Raw genomic sequence first — 25710 nt, forward strand, 5'->3', positions numbered from 1 at the left:
TGTAATGCTGATAGATAGGGCCTATAATTTAACACATATTAGCCAACAGAAAAACAACTTTTCAAAAAAGGAAATGATATGAGGCCTGCATTGCTCACTATTATAACTTTGTTGTCCATTAAAGAAGAATACGGTAAAAGATATTTTACCTAATGTTTTACGTGAATTAGAAGGACCATCTATTCACTAATAACAATCCGAGGTGAATAGGCCACCCACTGGCGTCTGATGCTGCATAATGAGGCAAATGCCAGAATGTCTTTCTCTTTTAGTTCAGATTCATTTCAGAATTTTACACTAGACACACTAAATAACCTGTTTACCTTGGATAATAAAGCGCAACATGATATGCAGCGACCTACTTCTTGTCTGTTGTCAAACATTATACTGTAACCAAAATAAAATTAGTCCAATAAAAACAAAACTACATGGCAATACAGCAAAAAAAAACCATACCTTTATATTTCCGAAATTCCGCGTGAAATATGATCAGATTGATGTAGTTTTCTTATGAAGCACCGAAGAAGAAGGGGAGCTATAATCTGTTGCAGTCAATCCAATAATCTAATTTATCTCTTGTCCTGTAGGTAGCATCCACATGGCGGCCAGTATCCGCCTGATGACAACATATCTGTTTACTGCTCACAGGCTCCAGATATCTGCGCGTCCCGGTACTCCGGTTCCATGTTGGGATATTGGTTAAGGCGCATGGAGACGCGCCGGAGTTTAGCCGGATGTCATCGGTGTTTTTACTCCATCAACTGGACTAGTTGGTGCGTCCGACCCACTGAAACGTCCTGGTTGAGTTTGTGGATGTGTAGAGCTGCCCCCTGCTGCTCTGTGACGCAAGACAAACGGAGGATAAGCTCATGCTCAAGAAAAAAATAATAATAAACACTGCCAGTGGTGTAATAGGATTTTTTTTTTTTTTAATTTACAGCAATTTAAAAATTAAGGAGAGAAATGTGAACAGCTTGTGTCTTATCTAAAATATCCTCAGTATGAGTTAACTAAAGAACTATTCAAATGAGAATCTTTAAAAAATAATAACATTTTAAAAGTCTGCAAACCTCTCAACATTATAACTGATATATAAGGGGGTGTATTAAGGCTAATGCATGAATCCAGCAATGATTTCATTTGGCTTTCACAATGCAGTGTGTATGTGTGTGTGTCTAGATGTTTTCATTAACTTCAGGAGCTGATTCTGTTGTCAGAGTTTGTGGGTTTAAACTTATGGCTGCACAGAAAAGTTTAGAGGAGATCAAGTTAGCTAAGTCACTTTCTTTTTTCTATATATTGTAGACAGTGTAGTGTTTCACTTTCAACCCATGCTTGAAAAAGTTCCTATTGACAGTTTTACTTGATTTGTGTCATTACAGCAAGACAATCCCCATCAGTTATTAGTCATTTTGAATTTTAATCAAAATGTTCAAGTTACTATGGACAAATATTCCCCGACAGCAAAAAATATTCACTCTGTCTCATTCACAAGGAGCTGGTGCTGTTGCAGTTGCCATGGCTGGTGTTGCTAGGTAACTACTGTATATGTAAGGAGCCCGTGAAGGTAGGTGCTAGGGTGAGGTGAGAGAAGACCACAGACATCAAGACTCAGTAAATCTCTTCAATCACAGTATCAATCTTCAGTAACAAATTAAGGTTAGTTCAAGGGCAATCATTATATACTATATGTTGGGATACATTGATACTAATATTGATAATGCTGCATGCTGTAGCTTGAGATAGCTGAAATAAACATATTGATGTAGCAAAGAAGATCAAATAAAAGTAGAGTCACTCCCAAAAAAGGACAGAGGCATTGTTGTAGCTTCAAAACTATGTTTTAAAGTAACATCTGACCAAAAGCTTGAAACGGCAATGCCTCTGTACTGTTGTGTGTTTTAAATACCAGGGGCTTTCCTCAAATTAAAGAGTGCAGTCTAGACCTGCTCTATGTGTAAAGTGCCTTGAGATGACTTTTGTTGTGATTTGGTGCGATATGAAAAAAAGATTGATTGATTTGACTCTTTGACTCTCTTCAGTCATTTGAGATTTCTGCTGCTTTTCTTCACAGGATGTCCTGCACACATTCACAGATCACTCATTAACTAACTCAAATCCAGAAGATATAATTATTGAATTCAATTTGATTAAATACCCCAAATTGTGTCTACGTCCAATTTTGCCTATATATTACATCATTTATACTGAAGCATCAATGTGTAAGCAGCATGTAACTGTTGTAGCTGCTGGAGGTGGAGCTGGTGAGTCCTGTGGTTCTCACCTTAGAGAAAAATTGAAGGGGTCATGAGATGATCTATGGGAGAGGAAAGAAGATAAAAAAAAACTTCTTCTACACAAATATGTTTTCAGTTTTGGACTTTTCCTCTTATCTTTGATATCTTGTGAAATATTACATCAGTTGAACATTTAATAAAATGAAACCATGTGAACCAAGTTTAGAGGGAAAAATCACTAATTGGTGAAGTTGTTAACAACTCATAGACTTCTGAAATGTGACCCCAATTACTCACTGCTTTTTGTAAGATGTCAAAAGCCAAAAAGGCTGGAAACCACTTTAACTTTAACAATGTGTTTTATTTTGAAGCATGTTATATTATTTATTGTGCCAAATCTTCATCTGAGAAAGAACTAAAGCTGTCAAATAAGTATAGTGGAGTAGACTGCAATATTTCCCCTTGAAATGTACTAGAGTGTGTGGTGGAGTGGAAGTATATATGTAGCATCAAATGGAAATAATCAAGTAAAGAACTAAAAGTAGCATTAAGGTACCTCAAAATGTTAAAGTCGCCTCCTTGAATTAATATTTAGTTTTTCTCCCGCATTGCATTTATCAGTAACATCACATGTTCAGAGCATTGCTCTCCAAGCTGTCTAATGTGCTGTGACGCTTTTTTCATGAAGCTGCCTGCTCAATATTTTAAGGAGGGGTCAGTCTTTGTTTTGCTCACTGATTGGCTGTTTCGTCAAGGGGACAACACGTGGGGGCAAAAACCAGCCAATGAGCGCTTTCCGGGGCGTGGTTAAGGAAGCGTTGCTACCATCCAGCCATCATGCTAGCTGAGGAAGTCCTGTGTAACTAGCTTTACCAGCTCATGGGCTATTTTTCTTGAGTTAATATAATTGTTTTAGTGGCTGCCGGGATCTACAATGGAAACAGCAACTTGTGTGTGAACGTCGTTGTTTTCTTTTGGAAAGAGGTGCCCGACAGGACAGCTGTGTGTCGGCTAACTGCTCAGTAAGCTAGCGCGGCTAACCGTGAACGCACTCGACAACAGACGCCAAGTCACAAGTCGGCGGCTCGACGTTGGATATTTCAACCACTACCATGGAGAAGGTACATACTACACATACCGATACAGAGCTACTAATGTCTACTCAAGCTGTCGTATCGATCTGAAGGGGTATCATGTGAGTTAGTTAGCTGCCTGGTAGCTGCTCGGCACACCTGCCTCTCCTGCTGGATATTCATTCACTGAAGGCCGGTTTCGTTTTGTGCTCTCTAATTTGACACCACTTTGCTGTCACGTTACATTCAATCTCATGTCATCGCCTGCAGTTTGGGAGGTTAACGGGAGTGTTATGGGGGTAGGCAGCAGGCCTGTTAGCGTCCACCGGGTGTGAAGGCACGCCCAGCCCCGCTGTCTGTGTCCTGCATCCACAGCCTGCCTCCTCTCTATCTAATCTAACATGTAGTGCAAAACTCAGGATACCTTTAATGTTAATGTGTTGTAGCCAGTGGTGGAAAGTAACTACGTACATTTATTCATGTTCAGGGTAGAGGTAATTGTGTTTTACTTGAGTATTTCCATTTGAAGCTACCTTTTTATTGGGTTTTTATCCATAACATACAATGCATTGTAACAACAACAACTACTACTACTATGCCGCCCCCGCCCCTGAGAGACTGGCCAACACATGCAGAAAATAATAGTAACAATAAATAAATAATGAAATGAGTATCAGTAGTGTAAATACCAATCATAGTTAAAAAAAAAAAAAAAAAGAGACAAAAAAACCTTGCATTAATATAAAAACAAACAATACTAAAAAGAAACCTTGAAGAAAAAATAATAAATACAAATAAAAATTATACAGCGACTCTACCAAGTTGATCTTCAATTACAGTCATTAAGTCATTTGATGCTACTTTATACTTCCACTCCACTACATTTCAGAGGGAAACATTGTACTCTCTACTCCACTACATTTATTTGATAGCTTTAGTTACTTCTAAGATAAAGGTTTCACACAATGGATAATATAACACGTTTTTTAAAATACAACACATTTTTAAAGATGACACCAGTGGTTTCCAACCTTTTTGGCTTTTGACGTTTTACAAAAAGCAGTGTGTAGTCGGGGTCACAATTCAGATGTCTATGAGTTGTTAACTGCTCCAACAAATAGTGATTTTTCCCTCTAAACTTCTCACATGGTTTCATTTAAATAAATGTTCAAATGATCCAATATTTCACCAAAAATCAAAGAGAAAATCAATTAGAGAAAAAGTCTAAAAACTAAAAACAGATTTGTGTATCAGAGCTTTGTTTTTTCTTCTTTCCTCTCCCATTAATCATGTCATGACCTCTCTGATTTATCTGGTGACCCTTTGGTGGGGCCCGACTACGTATCTGTATACAAAGTAGTTGAAACTAGCTCCACCTCCAGCAGCTACAGCAGTAACATGCTGCTTACACACTCTGATGCTTCAGTATTAATAATCTAATGTCACATATTATAATATATAAGTCAGGGGGATGAAATTTGTACTTTTACTTAAAATAAAGGTTTCTGCTTATATTGCACATGTGTTTTTACTTAAGTAGGATTTTTCATACAGGACTTTTTTCTTGTGATGGAGCATTTTTAACATTGCTGTATTGGTGAATACTTCGCCCACCACTTGTTGTTGCAGTTGCTTTATAGGTGAATAACCACTGAAATGGGTCTACACGCTAAAAGTAGAATCACTATGGGAGACAAACAGGCATGAGGTCAATGTTTAGGGTCAAGTAATAGATGGAAGGAAATATATTCAGCAGTCCACAGCTGCAGGGTTAACTGATCACCTCACCTTCTTCCCACAGGCGGATTTTTTGAAAGGACTCCCTGTCTACAATAAGAGCAACTTCAGCAGGTTTCATGCAGACTCTGTTTGTAAAGCATCTGTAAGTAGACTGTGATAATATGTATTTCATCACACTCTCATTAATCACAATACACTGTTGGAAAAGATGCCTAACAGTAGTCTAATACAGGAGGTTTTAATGTCGGAGACTGTGGGCCTCCCTTCAGGCAAAGGTTGGAAAAAGGCACCCCACGCCCCCCTTAGTTTACTTGCTTAATAAAGTATAGTTTTACTCAATTCCTAGATGCCTAAGGGATCATTATTATGTTATTTGATCCCATAGACATTCAACAATTGAGCCAAGATAACCTGATATCACTGTTTGACATAATTCAGACTAGACCAAATACATTAAAAATCTGTCCTAAGGCATTTATTAGTTTCTGACTCTAGGAGAGTTAGAAAAAAACTACTGTATCTCTGAACTATGTCTTTAACCAAATCACACACATTTAAGCTATTCTATGTGATCTCTCTTTTGATCACTAATCTAATATCTTTACACTTCCATTAACTGAGCCTCCCCTGAAACTGTTTGGGGCCCGCCTCCCACTTTGAAAACCTCTGGTCTATGTTTGCACATATATATCAAGATCAAGACAAATAACATAATAAATGTTGTGATTGTTCCTTGATTCATTTATACATTAAGAATACAAAAGACAAATGCATAACTGTAATTCGTAACCTCTTACTGCCCTGTCTTACAGAATCGAAGACCCTCTGTTTACCTTCCAACACGTGAATACCCCTCTGAACAGAGTAAGTACCAAAAGGCTCAAAGGTCAAAACTGTGGGAGAATAGTCACTTAAAACCATACATTAACAGTAAGGCTGTACTAGCACAGGCTTTTGTTGTAGTTTATCACTGACGTGTCTTCACCCAGGCTTAACTGGCATTGTTTTTTGGGTGACTGTGCTCTCAGATGGTCAGCTTTAAACTTAATTTCTCAGTAATATGCTGGTTGTGTTTTCTCTACAGTTATTGTAACAGAGAAAACCAACATCCTCCTGCGTTACCTCCATCAGCAGTGGGACAAAAAGGTGAGCATGTTCAAATCTTCGGAGTTAATTTTCTAAATCTGTGTTTACTTGTTAACCATCTTAACTTGGTCTCAGTTAATGGTAATGATTCATATTTGTGTAGTGTGTGATTTTACTTACTGCTTTATAATCCTTTGTGTCAAACAGAATGCAGCAAAGAAAAGGGAACAGGAACAAGGTGAGAGCGACAGCCCAGCACCCCCAAGGAAGATCGCCAGGACAGATAGCCAAGAGATGAATGAAGACTCATAAGTGTGTGTGTGTGTGTGTGTGTGTGTGTGTGTGTGTGTGTGTGTGTGTGTGTGTGTGTGTGTGTGTGTGTGTGTGTGTGTGTGTGTGTGTGTGTGTGTGTGTGTGTGTGTGTGTGTGTGTGTGTGTGTGTGTGTGTGTGTGTGTACACACAGGGCATAGCCAATATAAACAGAAAGGATAATCCCACCTGAGTAACGACTCCTGGCCATTCTCTACCATGGCAGGATGCCTTTCCTGGCATGAAATTAAGGGTCACCCACAGAGAATTGGGGACATTTCCATTAACAAAGCAGTCATTTATAGCTTAAATATCATGTACATGGAAAAATGTAAAGATAAATGGTCATAAATGCTGTAGTTGGCTTTAGGAGAATTTTACACCAACATTTTTTCCTGAACTGTCTCCTTAACTCACTGTTGGTCAGTGACACTTTGGCCACGAGGATAGGACTCCGTACTGATGATTCTTTAATTTGTATTGACCATATCCTGTGTGGATTCATGTATGTGCATATGTTTGTATGAATGTTGAGCTGTGAGTGTGTATTGTGTGTTGTACTGTGTGTGTGTGTGTGTGTGTGAGGTGAATGAATAGTAAAAAAAAGAAAAAAGAATAGATCAGAATAGATTCAAGATCAGCGATGGACTTGACAGATAAAGTCAGACTTGACCCTAAAAAAACCTCTCTCATACTGTTACATGACTTGTGTAGCCTTCTGTCAGCTGGAGAGTCTGTCCTGATTTGTGCAAAGATAACATTTTTATTACTGTTTTAATTTTATTATATCTATTCTTGTTTATGTATGGCAATGCGCTTCCTGCCAGCCACAGTGCCCACCCTCTCAGTTTCACTGCCTACTCTGCAACCACATGGGGACATTGCATTATTTCTCTACACTGTTTGAATCAACAGAACCAAGAATGCACTGTGAAGAACAGCACAAAGTAGAAGCAACTCTTCCACATTTCCCCTTAGACGTGTATGTTTATGGTGAATATGCATATCTCCATTCTATCCGGGAACTTGTGCTTTTAGGACTAAATGTCGTCTTGGTGTTTCTGGGAAATATTTTTGCATCTAGCACCACCCTCTGGCTAACTGAGGCTAGTATAAATGGGATTGGCTCTGAATTTTAGCTGTTCTGTCATCAATGGGCGTAAAAAGCAAAGAAAAAAAAGCAAAGAGTTGAGTTTAAATATGAAGTTGTAAATCCTAATGTCGGATTTTATTGCACAACTTGGCAACAGCACAGATAGTGAGGAAAAATATGTATAGTAATGTCTGAAAAAAGGGATAACAAATACATTATGATGTGTTAATAATTGCCAGTACCAGAATTAGTTTATCCAATGAAGTATCTTTGTGTCTGCCTTTTTGTAAAATAACACATGCCCACAGATACAATAAGAAACAACTCATGTGTAGGTAAAGACAAGAACCCCATTGCCCAGTGGATTTTATCTTGCCTTGCATGTTGATTTTTTTCATGGCTGGGCATTATATTCCTGGACCAGTAATAAAACTTAAGGGGTTTGAGGTTGTGGCGCTATCTTGTGTGACTGTGAAAGATATTAGAGGCCTTACAACCTGTCATCATGGTTTGGACCCTTTTCCTCTCCCAGCTCAGGTCCGGGTAGTTGTACTGTACGTCCTGTACTTGTGACAGCCCTGGGTGGTTTTCGTGTGAGAGCTGGTGCAATGGAACATAGGAGGCTCAAAGGGGTATTATAATTTCAGCCATAGAATGCACAATAAGCATGCACAGCAAAGTGCAGTCGCCATCCTGCCTTGTTCCTGAGATTCAGTTTGTATTGGTGTCACATACTGAACAACACTGAATAAAGCTTTGGGTTTTTTTTTTTAGAAAAAATGTTCTTATCACTGCCCAGCAGAGTCACATAAAAGCATCCTGTCCTTCTGTAAGTCTATGCTGCAATGTGGGTTGACAGTGTGGTCATCTTCCTACCTACAGTGTAAATAGCCTGTCTGTTTTTGAAGTGTAAAGCCACATTTAGCTTCTGCTCAGACTGTTCTACAACACCCTAGGCCTTGCCCCCATCTCATGTGTGTTAGATCAGATTTGTTCTTTTTAGCTTTACTGAAATAAAACTGGACTGAAACTGGGTATTTGTCATGTGGTACTTTAAATGGAAGATTGTATTTCTAAAATTCTTGAATTTATGAGATACTGTGAGGCCTAAAAGACAAATGAGTGAGAAAAAAAAACTGATTTTGCAGGAACAAATGAGTCACAACACATGAAATGCATTTGAAATAGTTTTATTAACTATTTTTCAGGTCTTACAAAAATATGACAAAATAAATTAAAAGAAATAAATAGTCCCATTTCCCAGTATTTTTCTTTAAAAGATTTTTTTTGTACAGTGGTACATTGGAAGAGCATATGATGTTCAGTAAATGAGGCTTCCATGAAGATGTCTAATCTTAAACTCTGAGGTTAGGGTCAGGATTTAATGTAGCTGTGGTGAGAATCTCACCTGTTCATGTCCACTCTTAAAATCCAGAATACTATACGTTTGCTAAATTCATTCAGTCCAATCCCACTGATTTCACATGTTTCATGGTGCTTGTTAAGTTTAAATGAGCCAAAAACCTTGTAAAGAACTGCTGTTGCTTTGATAGTGAATTTGAGACGGCTGATGAAGCGTCTCGGTTGTCTGAGCTGATGTCCTTCTGTAACGGACGCCTGTGCTGGGCCCGAGAAAACAGTGATGGTGCTGTCTCTGGATGTGTCTTGAAGATGTTTTCTACGATATCCAAAACTATCCAATATTTAGATTTACTTCAAACAAAACTTATTTAAAGACCTCCATAATAACAATATTCAGAAGAAGACAATATGCTGCTGCCGAAAGTGCAAGGATGAAAGAAGTAATAAGTTGGTCAATCCATTTCCATTTTATGAAGTTGTATGTTTTCCCTGAATAAGGAGGAACCTACATGGAGGCCTAAGCTCAGATTCACTGTGTTGCACCAATGTCAGCCCATGCCCTTATCGTCTCTCCTCTCATTTAAGTCACCTGTTTTGTCGCTGGCTTCTCGTTTCTACACAAACTTTTAAATGATATATGGACTCTATTGCATCCCTGAAATCCAAATGCTGCAAGAAAAAAAAGATTTTGATGAGACTAAGCTCAGCTACGTGATACCGCCCTGATCTCTATCATGTGTCTCTTTAACAATGTCCAGCCTGTGAGAATGATACAAAAGACACTGATCATATTGCATTCCTCTCAGCCTTTCACATCTCATTTTACATTTGTAATAAACAATGACCTCTAAGTATAAAAAAGAACATAGATTGACAGAAAAATGATACTGAGACCATACAAATTAATCTCCTGTCTATTTCCTTATTGCATTTAATATAATTAATAGAATCTCATATTTTTGCCCATCTTGTCTGTTGATGCATGTGATTGAAAAAGTGCACTAGACTTGTTAAGTTGTTACAGATATCATGAAAGCAGCAGCAAAATGCAGAAACTTAAAGGTCAATGTCATAACCAACCTCAGGTGGGACAGATTCTGTGAACACAAAGCGGTTGATGGATGAGATTATTGGTATTATTATTTTAATAGTGAGTCAGGGGAGATTCCTTGCATTAAATATGACACAGGAGGGAGCTGAGAGTGTACTGCATTCACTGACATTGACAGTGAATACTGAGCGGACACAAAGAAAAGGTTTTGTAGCAGGAACATGGTGCATAGAGTCTGACTGGGGATAATGCAGGGTTGATGGGTGCCGTGGGTGGAGGGGTTAGTCTAGACTTATAGTATTACAGATAAGTCTCCTGCAACTCAGTGTTATTGCCAAAATCCTTGCCAGAGGAGGTGGTATTGAAATGCATAGTTAATGTTCTCGTCTCTCATCCTATAGTGTGTATGTGTACCTTTTCTAATGACTGTCTTATACGTTTTCCTTTCAAAGCCCTCTTAAACTGCAGTCTGCTCCCCTTGCTGTATCACACACTGATGGCATGGGCAAGTAGTCAATAGCACATCAACATAAGTGGTTCAACAACACAATTTGCTATGCAGCTAAACTCTGGCACCACCCTCTGGAGACCCTGCAGTAGTGAAATACCGGTTAATGGTAGATGATGGGCTTGATTACTCAAAGAACAATATATAGTATATCCATGATGTACATGATCAACAAAACATACAGCACATACATCTTGGGTTAACAGTATAATCCGAAAAATACCGCTTTGGTTAAAAAAGGAGATCCCATCATCAGCACTGCATTAAAGGAATGCAGCAAATGGCTCGTATAAAAAAGATACGGAGCTCAACTGAAATAAGAGCAACTATTATAAAAAAAACAACAACTTAACCTAAAAACAAAACAGAAAAGAAGCCTAATCTGAATATTTAGGAAAATCCCTTTGTTGCTGAGGGCAGGACAGGTGAGTAGATAGCATGTTTTGTGTGTGAAAGGAGGAAATCGGAACAATCCAGCTTTTGCATAATGTTATGAGGCAGGCTGGTGTCGGCCCTCTCTCCTGCAGAGAGAGATACGTTTCTATGCAGGGCGTAAGGGTTTAGTGCAAATGTATCTTCTTCAACTCTGCGCTCGTGGAATGGAGCACCATCTGTGTTTACAAGGCGGTCTACAAGCTCGGACGGGGAACAGCAAGCAACAGGCTTCCATGCTCCATTTTCTCCAAATTACCTACATCTACTTCTGCATTTTTATTTTTTTGTTTGTTTGTTTTTTTGCCTTTTCTCTTGGGAAAAATACTGGTATGTGACAGCTTGACTTACTAAGCTCTTTACTTTCTTACTTTCTTTTCAAACAGATCTGATACTGCCACAGGATGGGAAGTAGTGTACAAAGCTCAGACATCATCACCTCTGCTTTGAAAATAAAGCTGGTGATATATCGGGGATGCTTATTAAGGGAGGGTTTATGTGATGATTGATAAGAATTGAAGTACTATTTATAATTAAAACACTGATTGATATTGCTTTTCCATTTTTCCACTTCAATATAAAAGTGAAGGGCCCAAGAATTCTTCACAGTCAAAAATGAGACAGTTATCTAATAAATCACTTGTGTTGTGATGGCTAAAAACATCCTCAGTAGTTATTTGATGTACAATCGGTGATCCTTTCATACCACTGTATACTTTTTTTTTTTTTTTTTTTTTTTAATCTTTTTCCTCCACAACAGACTGTTACGTCCTAGTGGGAGGCCACCAAGATGCTTACAATTTCTGACTAGAAGAAATCAAGAAACACAGCTCTTTGCTTTAAAGGCTTAAAAACATTAGAAACGCAGCTCATGCATTTCTTTATGTATTGCAGACAAGGAAGGATTCATATGTTTGTGTGTGTAAGGGAGTGTGTGTGTGCGTTTGTGTGTATTTCCTGTCATGGTAGGAGGGTTACGTCTTTCTTAAGAAGCCTGTTTTTTTTTTTTTTGTCTCAGCGAAAAAGCAAACCAAATCGACAGTCACCTCTCATCATTTTCAACTTTTCATTTCTCTGCTTCAAGTACTTCGACACATGGCCTGTGATAGCACAGAAGGAAGGTTAGGCCTTTCCTCACAGTAAACACATCATTTCTTCAGTTAGATGTAACCAAAGACAAGTTTGTTCAATCTGGAGCTACTAGACTTTCGGACCAACCGGGTCCAAGTCTGTTGAATGTCCATTTTGGGACCCTTCCCCTCCAGGAGAGGGGATCTCGTCCGGTACGCCGTTCAAATCAGACCTGGAAGCTTGTCTATCTGACGTCTGTGATGATGATCCTTCCCCAGACCTGGGCAGCGGAGCCCCATTCACACATGTCCCCCCCTCAGATTTCCCAAAATTAAACAGTTTCCCAGGGTTGAAGGCTTTGCTGGGTGACTGAGAACGCTCCTGAGAGCTGCTACCTGATGATGAGGATGATGATGATGCTGTCGCTGTGGCATTTGTGCCTGCGGTGGCAGCCGACGAAGTCGCAGCACATTCCTTCTTATTCTCAGGTGACTTGAGGAATTTGAAGCTCAGGAACCCGGGTAGCTTTGGCTCACTGCCGGTGGGTGACTGAGGGGAGCGGGCACCACTCGAGGAGAACTTACTCTGGAGCGGGATGATCTGTTTTAGCTTCATCACATTATTGTTGGCCAACAGAGAGCTGGGCCTCTTGGGCTTGTCTGACCCGCCGCCCCCTGCTCCTCCACCACCGGTGCGTGACTTGCTGCTGTGACTTTTGTCGTGGTGGTGATCCCCAGAGGAGTCGCCCTTGCCGTCGTCCCGCTCCCTTTCCCTGCGGGCCATATGCTCCGCCTGCCTCTGCCTCTCCTCCTCCTCCCTCTTCCTCCTCTGCAGCTGCTGGTAATGCTGCTGCGCGTGCCGCTCATGCTTCTGCAGAGGAAAGGAAACATTCAGTGTATTTACTAGAATCAGCACTAACCCAGCTAACCATTACAATACTGCAGTGCTACCCATAAAGAAATACCTTACCAAGAGTCCTGCATTAGTACAGCAGAGGCCACCACATCTTTTCTTATAGTGCAACTTGGTGAACTTACAATACAAAGGCTTGTTGCTAAAATTTGACCAGTAGTTTAAAACAAGCAATTTGTTTCCAAAAGAATGCTGCAGTGCCGCAGTACATTGTGATAGCAGCAGCAAGTCTGTCTCCTCTGACGGCTACTGCTATTGATTTTTATTATATTACAGTACACAAACAATAATAAAGGTTGGTCCGGTGAAGGAAAAACACACTTTGGCTTGTTTAAAATGCCTGAATAAAACTTAATTTCTCTCTTTTCCATGACAAATAAAGTTTTCCAATTCTTGCACTGTCTTACAACTTACCTTAAAGGCCTCCCTGCGCTGATAATCCAGTTTAGCCATCTCCTCTCGAACCCAAGTAGGAATGTCGGGAATGGCCACATGGATGATATACTTCAGGAGGATTGCAAAATGCTGCAGATAGACATGTAGAAATAGGAAGTTTTGGACAAAAAACAGTTGTATGAAAATACAATGTCATAGAAGACAATGTCAGAAATACACTCCAAGAATATGATACTTGAACTAATTCTGGCACAACAACATTTGTGCCTTCATATTCTCCCTCTGATAGGCCTGACTTTTTTATCAGGCCAAGACAGAGCTGCAGGCTGTTTACCTTTTTCCGAATATAGGCAGCCACAGAGTGCAGAGCTGACAGAGCCAGAATCTAAATATGTTACAAGTAGTTGGAGAAACATGAAGAGAGCCTCAATTTACCTCTTCAGGTTTATGCAAAAGAAGCTGGAACCCATCCCACATTAACTACTTTTGATCAGCTTCATCAGCATTCATGTTGCACTTCCTTCATTCTTTTGGATAAAATAAGAGATAGTTGTTTTTTTTCGGCACAACTGACTGATCCAACTCGTGTAGATTACTGACTGTATGTGCATATCGGGCATCAGCACATACAGCATTTGTATCAAGCACATAACACAGTGCATTCTACTGTTATGCACTTTTCATTAGGTATTTATTTTATTTTATTTATTTAGTTTAGTTTTTTTACTTATTTATTTATTTTTTTTTACATTTTTATCCTACCTCTGGTGTTTCCTCATTGCAGATTCTTAGGAGTTATGAAAGCTTTTCCTGAGTTCCTTTTTTTAATGAGTTCCTATTTTTAATGATTTGTTCCCCCTTTTGTTTGTTTGTTTGTTTTTGTGTTCTGACTATGTAAAGCACCTTGTGTTACATCACGATGTATGAAAAGTGCTATACAAATGAAGTTTGATTGATTGAAGAGATTTAAGTATGTTCTGCCATACATCTCTCCTCTGTGGGCAGAAAATACTCTGTATATATAATAATAAACTTGTTTGTTATCTTGTTTGCAAAATACCTGGCACATTTTCTGATTAGCATACAGTTTGTACTGGGTCATGAGAAAAGGTGATGTTGAAAACGCTGGCGCCCAGAGAAAAAGTTTGAACAAGCACTACTCTAAGCCCTTCAGATTGGCTAGCAGGAACAAGCTGCGTTACCTCGAGGATGACGATTGAGATGATGGCCATCTCAGGGCTGAGCCACGGGAAGAGACGCTGCAGCTGACCACACTGACCAATCAGGTAGCAGTTCACTATGATTGCAATCAGGCCCATGGCTTCCATCGCAGTCTGTGAAGGAGTAAAAAAGAAACCCACTTAGATTCTCTTGACACTTCATGTGGTGCTAAACACATAAGGTAGAATAAGAGAATGATTTCTGTGTATTTCAGTTCAATTGTGTTCAGTTATTTCATCTGAATTTATAACTTTAAAGCCATTATCAAATGGTTATACTGTTTACATAATTATCCATTGTACTCAATCTTTAAAGTCAGTGTTTCAGCATCTAGTCAGCATAATGTTTTTAACTGTCTCTGTCTTCAGGTGACAATCAATTCAATCAATTTAGGACTCAGACAGAAATGCTTCACGAGCAAAGTGTGTCTTTCTGACCTGCCACTGGCCGATGCTCTCCACTCTGAGTCCAAAGGGCCTCTGCAGACCAGTGCAAAGCTTAAAGGCATCACTGCGGATCTCAATGATGTTGTTGATGAGTGCGCACATGGCCGCCAGGGGAAAAGCTGAGGAGAAGAGCACCACGTAGCCAAACTGAACAAACATCTCTTGGTAGTCCTGGAAAGTGTCCTGAGGAGGCAAAGTGGATTGTTACACCAGATCTACCACGTGAGTAACAGTACTAGCTACTTTTACTAGCTAGAAGACCAGACTGCATTTCTATGGTTCAAATCACACACACAATTATACCAAATACCAAAAAAAGTTGTTGAGCTGTGATATAGTCATTTATCACTGCCCTGTTTCAAAGTGTACAGGGTTACTTCTTTGACAGAAAATATTGTTAAAATATGATTAAATGAAAACAAAGATTTTCCAACCCTGGAATAGTTTCTGAAAGATATGTTGCTGTTAATCTTTTAAAGTTTGAAATTTGTGGGCATTACAAATTAAATTACAGTCAGCTTCTGAGAGAAAGATATCTCTAAACCTGGGTAAATACTACCAGTGGGGAGACCACACACTACCACTAGAGTTAAGTAAGAAAATGTATTTCTTTTGTACTTTTAGTGAACTGATCTTTGAAATATTTTTAAAGAAAATCATTTAAAAACAAATCTGGTTCTGTTTTGGTTTATCAGTTCTTCTTACCTCATAAGTCTGCATGCAGCTCTCTATCTCAGCCTGGGTGAGTGTGGTGCTCTCTTTCTCCTCAGGGGGGTCAATCCATGAATCCCTTTTCGTTTTAGGTTCAGCCCTCTCTACACTCCTGCCTCTTCTTCTGTGCCGCAATGATGTGCTGCTCTCAGCCCCAGAAGGTAGATGGGTGCCACTGGCAGCAGCCGCAGCAGCACCAGCAGCAGCAGCATTAATTCCTTCTGCCGCACCTGTCCCTGCCCCACCTGACTCTTTCACATCATGGATGCCATTATCATCGTCGTCGTCACACATCTCAAACACAGAAGCAGGGTCCATTCCTTTTTCCACCATAGTGGGGCTCCCCTCCTCCAGGAAACTGTTCTGCATGGGTGGCACACTGCAGGCTTGCCTTTTGTCCACCTTAACAACAACATGGTTAGCAACAGCATTAGCAACATTGAACAACACTATTACTACAAATAAAAACTACTAATTGTTGGTACTATATTTGTATAACACCTTTCTCTACAAATGAATAAAGCGCTACATTAGAAGCATACATACCATATTAACATCTCATATATTAATGATGTTATTAAACTGCTTTGTACCTTCTCTATGAAGCTGACTTTCCTCAATTTCAAACCGCAGTCAATTAGACTTTCCTCCTCCGTCTCTCCTTCACTGAACCTCCCGCTGTCAGCCTCGTCCCTCTCACGTCCCTCTTCTTCATCAGGCACCCCACATCCCCCGTTCAAACACTTCTTTTCTCTAAGAGGAGTAGTAGGAAGAGACAGACTTCAGAAAAAATGTGTGTGTTAACCACTCATAGTGATGTTCTAATGGTCTATTTACTCAGTGTCCAGCTGGTGTGAATCATAACTGCATGCGGTGCACAGATAATGACACAAGCAGATAAAGTGGATATCTTTTAAAGCCCAAGCTGGTCTGTTTACAGTGACTAATGACTTTTCTTTAATTTAACGTCAGTGTATCTTTACAGCATTATTTTTACTGATTCATTTAAAGTGTAAGTAATGAGTGTGACCTTCTGTCTGTCTGCCCCACCCCAGGCCTGGTGCCCCTCAGGCCAGGTCCTGGCATGGTCTGGTCAGTGGGAGAAGCCTGGGCTTTTCCAGCTGCCAGCCGGGCATATTTCATCAACACTGAGAGCAGCAGATCCCACACAGCTCGCAGTGTAAGCTCTCCCAGCTTGTGGCGCTCATACAGGTAAGGCTGCAGCACTTCCTTCACATTTTGAAGGAACTGGCGTATAATGAGAAGAGTGGCCAGCATCTGAGACAAACAGAGAGAAACAGTAACAATGAATGAAAAGATTGATGTGTTTCTGCTACAGAATAACTAATCAGAACAATAAAAATGAACACTATCTTGGAAAAATGCAAACAGCTTAAAATGCAATGAGTAGAGACAGGTGGGAGAGCAAGAGGAGTACCAAGACAATCACACAGACTTAGGAAGTAATAGTATATATCTTCAAATCAATATAAACACAATCATTTTTTGGCTACTATGCGAACACTTTATCCACAGGCAAATCACATGGGTCAGAGATCTTTTGCTGAACTTTTAGATACAGGTTCAAACTTTTTAACTGTGACATTTCTGATTTGAGTGTCAAGAGCAGACAGTTATCTGCCCTTTAAGACCACTGAGACCACTTTTCAATGACACAAAATGCACAGAGGCTAATGACAGAGGAGTATGGTACACTTGTACCTTACAGAGCAAATGCAAATCACACAAACACGAAATACAAACACTTTAAGACACAATTAACTTAAAGAATGATGCCAGTTGTTTGTTGTTTTAAAAAAAAAACTTTTTATAGTTTTACGCTACATTGATATGAGTAAAAATCAACTCGTCAAGTTGCTGAGATCTGGGAACATGACAATATCACAAACAAGTCTGACAGATAAAGCAACACTAGTAGACTGTCATACTGGTTTTAAACAAACACTCCAGGTAGTGTGTATTTGGAAGAAGAAAAAAGGTAAACTGTAAATGACTATCAGTCATTTACAACCAACTTCTTAGTTCAACTTTAACCTACTTAACTTGTTGTGGTAATTTTGCCCTGTGCAGTGAGTATATTTTCAGGTGGGGTCACTTTCAATTACACCTCCAAAAACTGTGGTTTAGATAATCTGGCTGAAATGTGTCATTATTTTCTCTCTTCTTTCCCTGGTCAGGCTTTATGTTAATCATAACAAACAGAAATGATGACCCCAAACCATGAAAATAGTATTCAAGTGGTAATAAACTAGAATTATCCTTAACACTCAAATATGTGCAGGGACTATTTGGTCAGCCCTTTAATATAAACCCGGAGTTTAAACATTTTCAAGCATTGCAGCATCACAAAGCTATCTTTTATTAGTTTTAATTTAAAAATAAATTGTTTCCAAGTTAAATAATGCTGATGCAAAAATATACTGCAGTTTCTTGCTACAGCACAACACAAAACCACAGTGAGTTCCTGACAAGGACATAGACATAATGTTATTTTCAGTCAATGAAGGTGACATCTTAAATGGAGAAAAGCAGATACTGTTCTCCCACTGCTACCTACTGAAGGAGTCAGAATAGATGTGTCAGAGTCAGACAATGGCAGAATGAGGCTGACAACACCAGATGGTTTTCATTTCAGATGATTAAAAGACCAAACCAGTGTTTTTTTCAAATGTTCCAGCTACGTTTTTCTTAACTTTGATATCTATTTATTGTGCTACAGTATTAAAATCAACATAAGAAGTCATGACTGCTTATAAGGTTATGTTTGTGGGCTGACTGACTTGGCAAAAATGTAAAATGTTCTATCACAAATAAGTGTAGAAGATGGACTTTATTTGTTGGGATCCAGACATGGGAAAACTATGAAGGCAGCTGATGTTAACAGATTATGAAAAACTCAATGAGGTGACACACCAGGCTGAGAGTGTAACAGAAACTGACAAGGTGAGAAATTAAGGTTTGGGTGATGAGAGTTGTATCGACAAAAGTATACGCACCAACTGCACCAGAGGAAACAAATTATTAAAAAACTCCACATTGAGTCTCAGGTGCAAAATCATCATGTAGTGTGGATGGGTGGGTGGGTGGGTGGGGGTTCACGTCCCCTCCAGTATATGAAATATGGAAATTATAAATACTGAAACACTAGATAATTAACCAGTCACGTCATCAGATCCCTCTAAAAGCTAAAAGACAGCATTTTTTTCCCTCAATGTCCAGTTTTAAACCAGCTGGGACAGGCTGGAGAAATATTATTTTCTGACAGTCACTTGCCTTTTTAAAACTGGGTGTGTAGTTGTTACTAAGCTGTGTTGCTTTTAACCAACCAGGTAATCACATGATCCTTATTGCTCAGAGTACTGTGTCTTCAGTGTTTTACTGTTCGTCCAATATGTAGCCACTGTCATTATAAGACATCATCATATTTCACATGGTGACATTGTGAAATTACACTTCGGCTTTTGAACCTCAATGTTGTCGAGAAATTGCAAGCTTTCACCACACACCACGGAGACAATCAAGAGACAAACCATAATATTTTTTACAAAGCAGATTGGTAGTTAAAGGCGTGGTTGACATGACATGCCACACAAGGTATGACGGGGTTGGTCAAAAATTGACCTCTGACCTCCCATTCAGATAGAGAATGTGCAGGGGTCATACTTTGGATCTGAGTAAGGCCCTGAAGAGCCAGGGAACAGAAACCACAAGCATCTGGATCTTGAGGTTGAGGAAAGGCAGCACATTGACCCAGACCTGCCTCTGTAGGCTCCTTAACAGAGACATCACCAGCAGCATCTTCCACAGATGGACAAATGGATGGATTAGGTGGAATGGTGGATGTGTTGAAGGACGGTTATGGAAATAAATGCATTTCAGCAGAGAGAGGATGAGACATTATAACAACACATGTTGGTAGACAGAATAATAGCTGAAGCTAATGTGTGATAGAGAAACATTAGAGTTGGGATTGTGATGGTGTCTTACCTCTTTCAGCCGCTCCATGTCTTTGAGGTAGAATCCAATGTAAAAAAGGCTGAGATAAGAATTTACAAACTGAAACTGCAAGAGAGAAGAATTAAAAAACGTCATCGAGAGAAAGAAATTTGAAAAACTGTTTATGAAGTATGACTGTAAATCAGATGTTTAAGTTAGATTAGTTATGAAATGAAATGTCACTCACAAGAACCATTTTGATGATGAGATTTTTCTCATAGGCACTCTGGAGTCTATAGTTTTCTGGGGAAAGAAAATATAAATCATCATATAGTGCACCTACTGAAGCACTTGAACAATGTAATGTACTCAAACTGTTCATAGAGTTTACAAAAGATTATCAAATATCTATAAAGACCATTCAATGTTTTCTGATAAAAGCAATCTTTTTTTATTCTTCACATTTATTTCATTAACCAATGTGAATGTTTGCAGTGTGAGACATCTTGCACTTAATGATTTGGATCAGTCTGGGCAGCTTCACTCTTACCCATGTCATTGAGCCAGCAGGCAATTTTTCTGTACACCTCATCACATGCGGTCACAGTGATAGCTAGCATGATTTTGGGGATGAAGCGAGCTAGCCGAGGCATTTCCTTGATCCCCATCACAAACTCCTGTAGAGACACAATCACAGATTTTCATTTTTCGTCTCCTAGAAAAACATCAAGGGCAACCAGGGAGTTGTATCCTTGAAATACATTTTTAGGAAGAGAGTATCTCTTCTTTTTCTGTATTATTCTGCATTATTCATAAGCTGCACTCATAGTCTGGTTCTATACACAGCCATCTGTATCTGTCCTTTCTAAAGATTTTCACCATCTGAATTATTTCTGCTATATTCATGCGAGCAGGTGACATAAACACAGATGCTGACAGCTGACTTACCTGCAGCTCGAAACAGATGAGCATGAACAGGAAGACGAAACAGAGACAGAGGATACAGATGGGCAGGCTGACCAGCCACCTGAACACACGTCTCCGCCATGGAGGATAGTAGAACTCCTCACATCCTGTTATAGGACTGCAGCGCTTGACTCCCTGCCGAGAGAGAAGAGCATGAATGGGCCTGAAAGAGGAATGAAGAAGAAGATGAAGCAATCAGAGCTTTAGTATTTCTCACCCGAAACTGAGGTCGTGGTTCCTCCAGGGATTCAGAAGGCGTGTCCAGTGTCCCCCATTTGTACGCCAGCTCAGCGCCCCTCCTCTTCCACCGTTCCAGAAACAGAGTGGCCCACACCACATTGAATAGTGCAAACACCACACAGCAGATGTCACGGCTTGTCTGAAAAACCCCAAACACATACACGTAGATACTTTAAACTGTAAGGGCATATTAATGACAAATTTCACAAGTTATTGATTTACAACCCATTAAAAAGCACCGGTCTGTAAATGGGCCTCATTTTAATTTATAGCAAGTAATCTAAAGTTTCAAAACATACAAAATATGTGCTGAATTTGGGTATGTGTTTGTGTATTAAATGATGCACAAGAAATGTGGAATATTTCAATTTGATGGAATGAGTTTGAATATTTTACTCATTATTTGACATATAGCTTCAGCGAAGTTGAAACAACCTGTACTATATTGTGTGAGTCAATGTGGAGGGGAAACTGTATGTTATATGGCTGACACACTTGTATTTACTGTATTTGTTCATATATTTGTTTAGCATTAGTCATTAAAATCCCTGGAAGGTTGAAGTTGTTTGTTTTACCTACAGTAGATCACTTCTGGTTAAACATGCATTAGGCTATCGCATCTCCTCTCCTCACCTGATCTGACTCGGTTAGCATCCACAGCACAAAACCAATGACAGCAGGATATAACATTGAAGTGGTGTAAAAACCCAGCCAGGCGAAATACATGGCAATCTTCACCCCAAAGTAGTCACAGATATCATCTGTAAACACCATAAAAGATATATTTTTAGATAGACGTCTATATATATAGTATAGGATTCAAACTGTGTCATTATTGTACAGTTTCACTGTATGAATGTATCTTGTTTTACTGACCTAAAGGTTGTTTCTCACAAACAGCCTGGACCCAAGACTTCATCAGCTGACTCAGGATCCTCTGCTCATGGAGAGGAAACATCTGCTGGATCACACCTCGTGCACTCAGCTCCGGGACTGCAGAGGTATTAATTAGTTAAAGTTACTTTAAAATTAATTTGATCAAAGAGAAAAACATAGACAGAAGAGAAGATATAGAAATAAATCTACTGAGTGCAGTAAAATATCAGATTCATCACATTTGGCTTCTCATTATTTCAAACTAGACCAGATCATTTCTAAAGCCTGTCAAGGAAGCTGTTTAATTTAGACAAAAATCGAAGCATCTAGTAACCACACTGATAAATGAAGCAGCTTACTGATTGGCTGGCCCTCCAGGAAGTTGATATTATGAAGCACCTCCCCATGTTTGGCACGTAGATTGTCCAGCCAATATTTAATGATGCTCTGTCTCTCCTGCAGCGAACAAGAGGAGGGCGTAAGTTCCTGTAATGCATTTTGAGCATGTCTACATGTTTGCATGTGAGTGTGCAAAACCGACCTGTGAGGTGAAGAAGCACAGCTCACTCTCAATGTTCTCGTAGATGTAGTCCTCCTCACAGGAGAAGCTCCGAGTTCCTGCTCCAAACTCAGGCTTCACTGCTTTCCTCAATCCCATCTCCTCAGCACCTCGCAACAAACTGCAGGACAAACATACAGACTATAAACACAAAATCTTCCCTATATTTGACTTCAGTCTGTGATTCTACAGTAGCAGGTTGCTGTTCTCACAATTGAGCATTTCTGTTAATCAGACAATGCCTTATAAATGCAATGTTCTCTGGTCTACTGTTGTTGCAATCACTGAAGAAGTTGGTATCTCCTCCTCTTGAGCAGAGGGTTTTTTTTGTATGAATGTTGTGTGTTGGTGCAAAATGGTCAGTCCTTAAAAATAAACTTGGCTCATTGTTCTTGAAACTGAAAGTTGTTTAATGTTGGTGTTTTAGAACAATTAAAGAATTAGCCATTACTTTATCAAACAAAAACACCAAATATTTGCTGCTTTTAGCTTCTAAAACAGGAGGATTTTCTGCGTCTTTTTGCAATAATAAATTGATTTTCTTTTGGTTTCACACGGTTTATTGGTCAGAAAATGGAGGTTTGAATATGTTACACTGTGCTCTGGGAAATTATAATTGGCTCTATTGTACATAATTAAACTCTCTTTTAGCTGTGTAAGAAATGTTTCATTGTATTTGGTAAGTTTTTCACAGGAATAAGAGACCCAACAGCCACCAACAAAATTAGCAGATATGTATTGTCCTTCATGGTGTTAAAGTCATCTCAACTCTCCTCTAATGCCTTAACCTCATCACTTTCATCATCTGGTTTCCCATCAACCCCTCCTTCACATATCCTCTCTTCCTCCCTTCTCCTCCTTTCTCTAGTCCGTACTCTCCCCTCATCTCTCTCTTCCCTCCCCCTTTACTCTTCATCCTTTTATCTCTCACAGTCCTCTCCTCTTGTTTTTTCTCCACCCCCTCCTCTACTATCCCATCATCCTCTTCTCCTCTCCTTCTGTCCTTCCCAGCGGCTTTGTGCTGAAATCGCAGTAATAATACAACACCACGCCCTCTGTTCCCTACTGGCTGACAGCTCACCTCTCTCTTTCACATGTACGTGTGTATATATATATAGCATACACACACACACACACACACACACACACACACACACACACACACACACACACACACACACACACACACACACACACACACACACACACACACACACACACACACACACACACACACACACACACACACACACACACAGGAGAACAGCCTAGGTGGGCCTTTAACACCCATCCATCATGCAGCTCTAGGCACATGGAGGAGCAGCACAGTGAGGTACATTCGGCACCATGATGGATTACAGCAGAAATGTGAGGTGTAAGCTTCTGTATCATCACTGAATACTGCTTAGTGTGCAGCACCATCATATTAAAGGTCCTTGTAAGAGAAAAAAACAAGACACTATCTATTTAAACCAACTGTTTGGTAATCTAAGCCAATGACTGCAAGGCCTTTAAAAAAGGTGTGCGGTTCCTGCTGCTGCCAGGAATCTTAATGAGATTCCCCCTCTCTTATTTAATCAAAACTTTATCGCCTTTTACACACACTCTCTCTCTCCCGAAATTCAAGGAGTCTTCTTTTGGAGACATAGTCAAAGGCAATGCGTGGACAGAGCTAACTTTGTAAGAGAGCAGAACACTGCTGAGGAAGAGCACCAGCGTTGCACGCAAGGTTTATGCTAATTTAGCAAATATCTATCACGTAATGTAGAAACTCAGCAGAACAGGGTGGAATATTGTAAATTGCCTGGTCAGAGTTGAGGTCTGAATAATGGATGATGTGTCAGGTAAGAGGAGGAGGACATTCGTGTCACACTGAGTATATTAGTTATTAAAATTGTGCTTCCAGCTAAAGTTGTTTTCAAAGCAATAGATGGAGCCTTACTGAAAATATCACACAGAACAGCACTGAACGTAAGCTGTCCGGGACTGCATTGCACCAGCTACACCAAGTTTGTGCGTGAAGTCCTGCCGAAAGTTCTTAGTATATACCAGCTAGTTTCAGAAAAGTGATTTTCTAAATTCAGTTGCACCATCAATTGCACTTAGTAATGTTTAAATCGATTGCTAAGAAACAACTGTAGTCCAATAAGAGGCAGTCATCTATCTAAAAAGGGGGTTAGTGTCACATAACTTCTGGCCCCCAAAAGACAAAATAAACAGTACTAGTCAAAGGTTTGGACACACTTTCTCATTCTAGTTAATGGGAAGATGTGTCCAAACTTTTGACTGGTATTGTGGGTATGACTGTTTTATACATTTTGTGTCATATTTTCCATGCAATTTAAAGTGCCAAATCAGATATGTTGACCATATTTCTTATTTAGGCTCTTTGATCTGGTCTGATATTCGCAAGCTAAAGTTAGCTCAATTGGTTGATTCAACTAACTTGTAAATATTCAGTAACAACTAAACTCTACTTAAAAACTAGTCAGTATGAACTTAGAAACAGCTGGTGCAACCGGCTCCTGCTGCTTATCTCATACTCTCAGAATTTCTACATTGACTACTATTGTCCTTAAAAACAACACATGCGAAAAAGAACAATGTAATTTCACTTCATTATACAAAACAAGCCTACATTTAGTAAATAACACACCTGGCCCCCCTCATGTTATGTTAGCTACATAATAGAAAGACAGAGGGGTAAATTCTCCCTAGTTTAGTACACAAAGAGAATGACTATTCAAGGTGAATTCGAGAAGATGGAATACTTTCTAGGTTATCTTTTCTATCACATAAAATGTGGGTCAACCTATCTAACAGCAGGTGTATGTGTGTAGAGAGCGAGAGAGCAAAAGAGAGGAGAGTGTGCTTCGTGTCACACACAGCAATCATTTTCCTTGAGCATTTCATCTAAAACCCACTGGCACACTTTCAGAAAGCTCTCTGCATCCTCCCACAACACTACCCTGCTTCTCTCCTTCATTTTCCTTATCTTTGTCTTTCTGCCTCTCTCTTTTTTTTCTCCTTCTATTATCTCAGTGCTTCTCTCTCTATCGCTTTCTATCTCTTTCTTCTTTCCCTCTGGCCATCTGTCTATTCGTATTCCATTTATGTGTAAAAGGTTTGGTCGAGACTCTAAGGATTATTGGGAGGCCTGTTGTTAAATGCACAGTCAGCAGAGAACTAAATATTTGTCAAGAGTTGAAATGCAGTATGGAACAGCAAGTGCCACCCAGATCTGTTGTCCAGATTTGTTTTGGTGCTTGTGTTGCAGTGGGAGAGAGGTTACTCTGCAATACGAGGGAGCACTGGCGCATACTGGCTGCCGTTCCTCTTTGCTAAATAGACAATTGACTGTGAACTTCACTGTTCGTATGTTTAACGTGGCCTTCCTGCATTTTGCTTAAGCTTTTTATGGTTTTCCAATTTCTTCTTTCTTTGATCGCTCGCGGAGTTGGAG

General features: G+C 39.6%; 2 protein-coding genes across 2 annotated transcripts in view; one reads left to right on the forward strand and one right to left on the reverse strand.

Moving 5' to 3' along the window:
- Window positions 1-3053: 3053 nt before the first annotated feature.
- On the forward strand, window positions 3054-8573 carry LOC133984661 (DET1- and DDB1-associated protein 1). The gene is made up of 5 exons (XM_062424103.1): window positions 3054-3358; window positions 5112-5192; window positions 5863-5914; window positions 6135-6196; window positions 6344-8573. Exons 1-5 carry the CDS (start codon window positions 3350-3352, stop codon window positions 6446-6448), a joined length of 309 nt encoding a protein of 102 aa, XP_062280087.1. The 5' UTR covers window positions 3054-3349; the 3' UTR covers window positions 6449-8573.
- Window positions 8574-8713: 140 nt separating this feature from the next.
- ano8b (anoctamin 8b) overlaps window positions 8714-25710 on the reverse strand; it is a 40555-nt gene continuing 23558 nt past the window's right edge. Inside the window, exons 4-19 of the mRNA XM_062424736.1 lie at window positions 22230-22368; window positions 22048-22144; window positions 21689-21805; window positions 21446-21573; window positions 20790-20951; window positions 20555-20707; window positions 20157-20283; window positions 19854-19909; window positions 19658-19732; window positions 16680-16927; window positions 16243-16402; window positions 15644-16051; window positions 14930-15121; window positions 14474-14605; window positions 13290-13400; window positions 8714-12833 (exon numbers count right to left, since the gene is read on the reverse strand). Coding sequence (XP_062280720.1) covers window positions 12093-12833; window positions 13290-13400; window positions 14474-14605; window positions 14930-15121; window positions 15644-16051; window positions 16243-16402; window positions 16680-16927; window positions 19658-19732; window positions 19854-19909; window positions 20157-20283; window positions 20555-20707; window positions 20790-20951; window positions 21446-21573; window positions 21689-21805; window positions 22048-22144; window positions 22230-22368 — 3046 coding nt within the window. The 3' untranslated portion in view covers window positions 8714-12092. The remainder of the gene's footprint in view (window positions 12834-13289; window positions 13401-14473; window positions 14606-14929; window positions 15122-15643; window positions 16052-16242; window positions 16403-16679; window positions 16928-19657; window positions 19733-19853; window positions 19910-20156; window positions 20284-20554; window positions 20708-20789; window positions 20952-21445; window positions 21574-21688; window positions 21806-22047; window positions 22145-22229; window positions 22369-25710) is intronic.

Source organism: Scomber scombrus, chromosome 8 (genome assembly GCF_963691925.1).
Source record: "Scomber scombrus chromosome 8, fScoSco1.1, whole genome shotgun sequence".
Taxonomy (NCBI): domain Eukaryota; kingdom Metazoa; phylum Chordata; class Actinopteri; order Scombriformes; family Scombridae; genus Scomber; species Scomber scombrus.